This window comes from Salvia miltiorrhiza, chromosome 5 (assembly GCF_028751815.1).
Source record: "Salvia miltiorrhiza cultivar Shanhuang (shh) chromosome 5, IMPLAD_Smil_shh, whole genome shotgun sequence".
In the NCBI taxonomy this organism is placed as follows: Eukaryota; Viridiplantae; Streptophyta; class Magnoliopsida; order Lamiales; family Lamiaceae; genus Salvia; species Salvia miltiorrhiza.
Genome location: NC_080391.1, coordinates 45,538,514 through 45,546,376, shown reverse-complemented (window position 1 = coordinate 45,546,376; position 7,863 = coordinate 45,538,514). Strand labels below are relative to the sequence as shown.

General features: G+C 37.0%; 1 protein-coding gene across 1 annotated transcript; it reads left to right on the top strand.

Annotated features, from left to right (window-relative positions):
- The first annotated feature begins 4,732 nt into the window (after positions 1-4,732).
- Positions 4,733-7,863, top strand: LOC131024520 (phosphatidylinositol 4-kinase gamma 4-like). The gene is made up of 3 exons (XM_057954026.1): positions 4,733-5,293; positions 5,736-7,167; positions 7,237-7,863. The coding sequence occupies exons 2-3, from the start codon at positions 5,800-5,802 to the stop codon at positions 7,609-7,611; spliced, it is 1,743 nt and encodes a 580-aa protein (XP_057810009.1). The 5' UTR covers positions 4,733-5,293; positions 5,736-5,799; the 3' UTR covers positions 7,612-7,863.

The following is a 7,863-nucleotide window of genomic DNA, read 5'->3' as shown; positions in this document are numbered from 1 at the left end:
TTTTTTGTTTGACAAAATTATATAAAAGGTTTGATATGGAATTCAAGATTTTAGAAAAATGAGAAGGAAAAATATATAAATTTAATGGAGGATATAATGGGAGGATTGATGTGTCACATTTATTGTCAATTGTATATAGACAACTGTTGGGTCCTTGAGGGTTACGAAACTGGTGTATTGGGAGGGGGGAATATACCAGATGGCTAATTTTGCAGCTTTTGAAACACTTAAAGCTTCTTTGAAAAACACACTTTCATACACTGAAGGCAGTCTTGACTGATAATGAAGAAAAGACGATACAAAATTTCAGTCAAGGTGTGTTAGGTTTAGAGTGAGTACTAGACTGAAATTTACGAAGGTTTAGTTCAAAACACAGATCAATACACAATTGATCATATTTTAGACTTCAGTCTAGTATGAGTTAAAGCAAATAGGTGTTACGGATCTCACGGACAAATCAATGATTAGTCAGTTCGATCAATAACACACGCAACGGAAAAATGATCTTTTGCAAAATAGCCTTTTTGAAGATTGGTTATCAGTTTACAGAATTCTCTCTTTACTTATACTAGTTTCAGTTGAAATAGAAGTTTAGCACAAAGGAAAAGTGACAGTTGAAAGCAATAAAAGAACATAAAGAATTTTACATGGTTCAGATATACATCCTACATCCACGGTCAGCTGGTTAGACTGACAACCACTAGGCTTATGCTTATAGGTGCACAACAAACCTTACAACTGAAACAACCGTTTCTGTCCAACACACTGGGTTGGACTTCTCGTCTCTTTTCTCAGTCTCACAAGTTCACCAAGACTTCACTCGTCTTGCTTGTGGGGACAGAGAACTCTTGAGTTTAGACAATTGTCTAAAACTCCAACTCTCAAACACTCTTTTCACTTAGTTGAAAATGGAGTTTGTACTACCAACTAGATTACAGAGAACGGGCTCACTGTAATCAACATCTAGGCTTAGGATTTACAAGGAATTGCCTAGAGTTTCTAAGATAATATATATAATCAGATAACTGATTTTAGACTTGGTGTATTCTCTTCTTCGATTCAAACTAAGGAGTTGAATGAGTAGGTCGAGCTGCGGGTTTTGCAGAGGTTCAGTAGGATGTGTTTGAATCAGTGAAGATTGAACTTGGATGTTGAACCTATTTATAGGCAGAGTCTTGAATAGATCCGTTGGCGGAGATTGTCTTCAGGATTTTGCCGTTGTGAGATAATATTCAATTTGGGCTCAGGTCTTCAATCTTCTAATCTCCTTAAGTGTGAATGAAGTAAAGTTTTCTTTCTTGGAGATGGTGTTGCAGGCCGATGTGACACAGCAGGAGAGGCTTTGTGTTAAGAAGGACGATTTCAAATCTTCGGGATTTAATGCTTTTGTCTTTTGCATTAATTGCGTCAAGTACAATGATTGACTACTTTGGCTTCTTGAAGTATGAACTGATACTTTCCTTATCTATCAGTCAGAGAGTATGTAGTCTTCAGTGTCGTTTCTTTAGTCGGCTCTGCTGATCATATGTCTTCAGTCCTTTTGTTTCAGTTAACATCCTTTTTTCTTCAGTCTAGTATCTTTAGATAAGATCTTCAGTCTTTGCCACTTCAGTCTAAACTAGTGATGACTAAAATACTTAAGTCCATAAGAGAGATACAAACTAGAAAAGCTTTCTAATAGTTATGGTATCATCAAAACCAGAAAGGTTGAATATATCTTTTTGTGTCCAAAAAACAACATTTATTAATTTTGTGAAGAAAAAAAATTACATTGACGAATATGAATTAATTTTTTTAAAACGGAAAAGATGCTCATCATTCATCGATCACCATCAACAATTACATCTTTAAGCCAACTCGGGAGCTCTTTTGTCCAACGCTCTCGGCATATTGAGCTAGCAAATGCGCAGCTCTATTAGTCATGCGAAACTCGTGGAACACACCAACCAACATACACTCTCTAGCACTTTGTATCATCTCTAGAACGTCGTCAGGCAAAAGCAGGTGTTCCACCGCCGGACTCGCCATAACTTCGTGCAGCAAAAGAGACTCAGTGTGGATCGAAATTGGGTATAATTGATATTTAATACGCAGCATAATGCCATGCACACCGCCATTATTTCAGCGATCATGGCATTTGAAGATGGCCCGACTGGTTTAGCCACTGCAGCTTGCACCACCCCTTTATAAGGGATGAGATCCAGTGTCCCATAATTTTATGTGTGCCACTGTGTTCCATGCTTATATCTATTATTTTAAAAATATTTTTTGTAAAAATTAAAATTTATTATACTACTATGAATTATATTTAATTTGTATTTCAAAAAATTAATTTTTTTAAAAAGTATATACTATGACTTTGAATTTATCAACCTATTATTAGCTAATAAAAATGAAATTAAATGATAAAAATAATTATATACCCTAGATTGATGGAATAAACCCTAGTTAATAATCACAAGATTAAACTAAAGCATACAAATTTGAAATTGAAGAAAAAATATATAAGAAAATAAATAAAATTGAAAGTGAGACACAAAGTGGGACATAAAGTGTGAAATACTGAATCTCATTCCCCTTTATAATCCCCAATATTGACCCCAACACCAAACTTGTTGGCTGGAGGTGGAACATCGCATCGACGTCCACGCAATAGCACCCACGCTTAGGGCGTCTCCATGTCTTGGCTCCCAGCTTAACACCCATCAGGTTCTCAGTCAAGAATGTCGGTTTCGTGGCCTGGTAAGTTTCTCGAAGCACTTCACAATCCTTCTCAGTTGGGGGAGAGGGGGGCAAATTCTTCGAATCCCCATGCAAGCTCAAACAGATAGCACCACACTTTCCAGAGCAGCAACCCCCAAATTTTGAGTTCTCTATCATCAAACTATTTTTTAATGACGGAAGCAATATCCTACAAGCTCATACCAAATGCCTGAGCCATAATAATCCAATACCACGACCGCTTCCACACATCCTTAATCGTGGGGCAATATAGTAGGTTGTGCTCAGTGGAGTCCCATCTGTCCATGCATCGAAAGAAAATTTCCTCAGTTGGGACATGATGTTCTTGAAGGTGAATGATATTATTAAGAGCCCGCCACAGGAAAATATTCATTTTTGGTGGCACCGATAGGTTCCATACCATTCTACTCCATGTTTTCTTATCCATATTACTCATGTGTGGATTCACTGCATAGTACCCCTGGGCAAGTAGGTACACCGTCTTTACGAAAAAATTTCCACTTTGTTCCTGCTTCCAGCTCAGGTTGTCGACAGGGCCGCTCTCACCAACAGGTGTATGACGGACCATGTCAGCTTCGTGGGGCCATAGTAAGTGTTCTAGCTTTCCATCATCCCATTCACCGGACTGATTTAGAAGCTCCGCCACTTTCATATCATTAACCCCTTGATTAGGCTTCTACATAGAGTGCCATCACCTCCGTAAGTCCACATTTTCCATCTAAACCCTGTAAGACCAGATCATCATTTAGAGCTCGAAAGACGATATTTGATATATGAACGTTAGACTTTCGAGCATTATCTCGTCCGGACATTTAAATACTATATGTGACTTCTACGCATCAATCTTTTGAGGATAACTATCTAGAGCTTTAAAGATCATAACTGATTTATGAACACCGTTTCATTTGGAACTTAAAAGATTATAGCTAACTTGTGAGATTATATCATTTGGAGCATGTAAGATCATAACTAACTTCTAAACATCATCTCATATGTAACTTAAAAAATTGTAACAAACGCTTGTGCATAATCTCATTTGGATATTGAAATACCATAGTTGAGTTCAAAACATCATCTTGTTTGAAGTTTAAAAAAATAGAACCTACTTGTGAGCATCATCTCGTTTGAAGATTGAAAGGCCATAATTAAGTTACGAGAACTATCTCGTCTGAAGTTTGAGAAAATTGACGATTCAAATTATGTCAATTTATTTAATATTTCAATTGGTAAATTTTCATAAAAGGCAATGTCAAATCCAAATTTTATTTTAAAAAGTTGTACACAATATATTATTTCATGGCCAAATTAAATTAAATACATTTTTTTATTTAATCAAACACATTTCATCAAATTAAATTGACAACACAATTAAAATTGTATTAATCTCAATCATTCCATCAATTAAATATAGGCTTTTATTTGGGGAGTAAGAGCAACCTTTTATGTAAGTTTAATTTAGGTGAAATCTTATAAAAAATCAATGTAAGAAGACATGATTTAGATGAATAATAATGAATAGATATGAAAATGCTTGAAAAATTAAGATAAATAAAAATACAAAAATATAGTGATGACATACATGATTATTCCGTTTCCCCACTTATATATGTAATGATTTTAATATTTGTCATTGTCCTAAACCTATATAATAATACCGATTAATTTCTCGTATCTATGTAAATTTATAAAATACGTATTAGAAAATTAAAAAGATACATTTTTTTCTTATTAATTTGAATCATTAAATATTCATAATTTATTCATTTTAAAAATATTTGTTATGATTTTTATATTTAATTAAAGATCTTATAGTGATATTTAAATTAAGATGTATATTAAATAATTTTTTCATAAATCAAATGTGATGATATTTAAAAAAGACTTAAAATAGAAATATAAAGAAGAAACAAGATGAGAGATAAATTTATCTATATTTTTATATAATAGTATATAGATTCTTGGCTAGATACTGATAGTCGGTGGTGATTTAACTATAAAGTTTGTAGCTTATAAGAAGACCGTTAAACATGCAAAGAAATTAAAATCGTATGAAAGAAGCATGAAGCTAAGGCAACGGCTATAATTCCGCTCTCTTTCCCATCCATCCATTCTTCCACAGTTTTAGCTGAACCTTCAAAACCGCTCCTCCATCAATCCCATAAAGTTGTATTATTATTGTCTCATAAGTTCCTTTGAATATCCTGCATGCCGGAATGAGGCAAAAATTGTCGAGGAATAAATTATCAGTTTTCCACTACCTCCGAAAAATGCCGAGGAATTGAAACGATAGTTTTATTCCTCGGCAATTTTATGCCAGTACTGTCGTTTGTTATCATGTTTGCTGATATAAGATCAGTTTCGGCACCCATTTGAATTCCGATTCTTCCCCTTTTTGTTAAATAAAATACAAAATTTTGTAGCCTAAATTTTCTTTTGGGGGGGTCGGGGGGATCTTGAATCCGAGCAGATTTTATGAAAATCCATTTACATATTGGGAAAGCTGCTGCGAGATTTCATCTTGTTTTCGAGCTTTCAAGTCTCTCCCTCGGAGGTAATTTGAACAAATTTTTCAAGTTATGATATGTTTTCTTTCTAACAGCTTATTTGTACTTTGTTATGCATATATTTAACTTGAGTTATTGGCATTTTGATCAATTTGAAGAACTCTCCATTTCAATATTTTTATGTTCTATTTTTATCAATACTTGGAAGAGGGAATGGAGTGCAAATTTATATTTTACTAATATCATGTTATTATTTAGTACTTTGTTATGCATGTATGTTAATGTGTTTATTGGACTATGGCACCTGAGTTATTGGCATTTGATGAACTCGATGAACTCTTTGTTTCAATACTTTCATGTTATATTTTATCAAAACTTTGCAAGAGACTTATTTGATTGTTTTGAGTTTTGATCAAGTGGTGGTGTGTTTTGTATATATAAATGTTGAACATTTTGAGATGAAGTATTGATGGAATGTTGTTGATCTAGGCAACCCGAAGATTAAGGCTATAGATTATCAAGATTGGTGAGTAAATACATATACATAATCAAAATGTCTGCTGTTGACATTGCTATGAGTCCAATCTTGGACGGGACAACACAATATGCCGGTTGTTTTAAGGACCGGCTTGATCTTTGCTCTAGTGAATCTATCAAGATCTACATCACCGTTGGGGGTTCCTCGACCCCCATGCGTATGATGGAGTCAGATTCCATTGCATCAGTGAAGCTTAGGATACAGGAATGTAAAGGTTTTGTAGTGAAGAGTCAGAAGCTAGTTTTTGGAGGCAGGGAACTCTCAAGGACTAATTCTCTTGTCAAAGATTATGGCATCGGAGATGGGAATGCCTTACATTTGGCACTGAGGGTCTCGGATATTCTGATGATCAATGTTAGGACGGCATGTGGGGAAGAATTCGAGTTCCAAGTTGATAAGCACAGAAACGTAGGGTATCTAAAGCGTAGGATTGCTAAGAAGGGGAAAGGGTTTCATGATGTACATCCGGAGATATTCTGTCACGGAGTGAAGCTTCAAGATGATGACAGGCTAATCGGTGATCTGAGTAACAGTAGTGATGCTGTCCTTCACTTGGTGGTGCACAAGTATGCTGAGGTTTGGAGCAAGACCGTTGAGAGAGATGTCGAGCTCTCCATTACCTCTCCAGATTCGAACAACAGGATGGAAGGGATCTGTGAGGAGAAGAGTAAAGGTAGGTCGATTTTATCAAGGACACTGCTAGGCCAAGATTTTTTCTTGAAACCAGTTATAGTGAGTCCAAGTGTCGAGTTTCCTCACTTCTTGTGGAAGATGGCGCAGTCTGTTTCGGACGGGTTAGCACTAGGCAGACAGCCGGTTAGGTCATCCGAGGGCACGGGTGGGACTTACTTCATGCAAGATGCTACAGGAGACAAGTATGTCGCCATCTTTAAGCCCATAGACGAGGAGCCTCTGGCTTTAAATAACCCTCAAGGCCTGCCCCCTTCACTAGACGGAATAGGGTTGAAGAGGGGCACCCGAGTTGGGGAGGGCGCGTGGAGGGAAGTGGCAGCATATATACTGGACCATCCATGTGAGGGTAGTCCTCAGTCGTTGTTTCGTGCAGAAGTTGGTTTTGCTGGAGTGCCCCCTACGATGATGGTGCACTGCTTGCACAAAGGGTTTAACCATCCGAATGGATTTTATTGCTCTAGTGAGCAAGTTAAGACCGGATCACTGCAGATGTTTAGGAAGAATCATGGAAGCTGTGAAGACATGGGCCCTCGGGATTTTCCTGTTGATGAAGTCCACAAGATCTGTGTCCTTGACATAAGAGTAGCCAATGCAGACAGGCATGCTGGAAACATCTTGCTTCACAAAGATCCAGGAAACGGAAGAATTACCCTCACTCCGATTGATCATGGCTACTGCTTGCCTGAAAACGTATTACTCTCTTTCCTTTTAAAACACTCAAATTTTGTAAATAGACTCACATTTTGATCTTGGCTGTAGTTTGAGGACTGCACATTCGAATGGCTATACTGGCCACAAGCCAGGCAGCCATTCTCTCGGAAGACGTTGGACTACATAAAATCACTTGATGCCGAGAAAGATATAGCAGTCCTCCAATTCTATGGATTGGATCTTTCCCCTGAGGTTGCTCGCACGCTCCGTGTCTCCACCATGCTTCTGAAAAAAGGGGCGGAGAGAGGCCTTACGGCTTTCGCAATAGGAAGCATCATGTGCAGAGAGAACTTGAACAAGAAATCTGTGATAGAGAAGATTGTGCAGGAGGCCAAGGATACGGTGCTTCCAGGAATGAGCGAAGCTGTGTTTCTTGAAACCGTATCAGAGGTCATGGACTCGACACTTGACAAACTCCTCTGAGTAATCTTAATAGTTTTATTATATAGCTACGTAAATGAAGTTGTGTGCCGATAACAAAGAGAGATAAATCACTCTTTGGGCCTTTTTGTTAGTTGGTTCCAACTCGTCTTCTTTCTTTGTGTGTGGTCAGTTACATTGAACAGAAGCTGCAAGATAATGAATAATTATTAGATTATTATGGTCAATCTCTCCCCATTTCAATGTATTTGGAAATCCTGAGCTATTGATGATTTCGAAAGTGGCAGCTTTGCA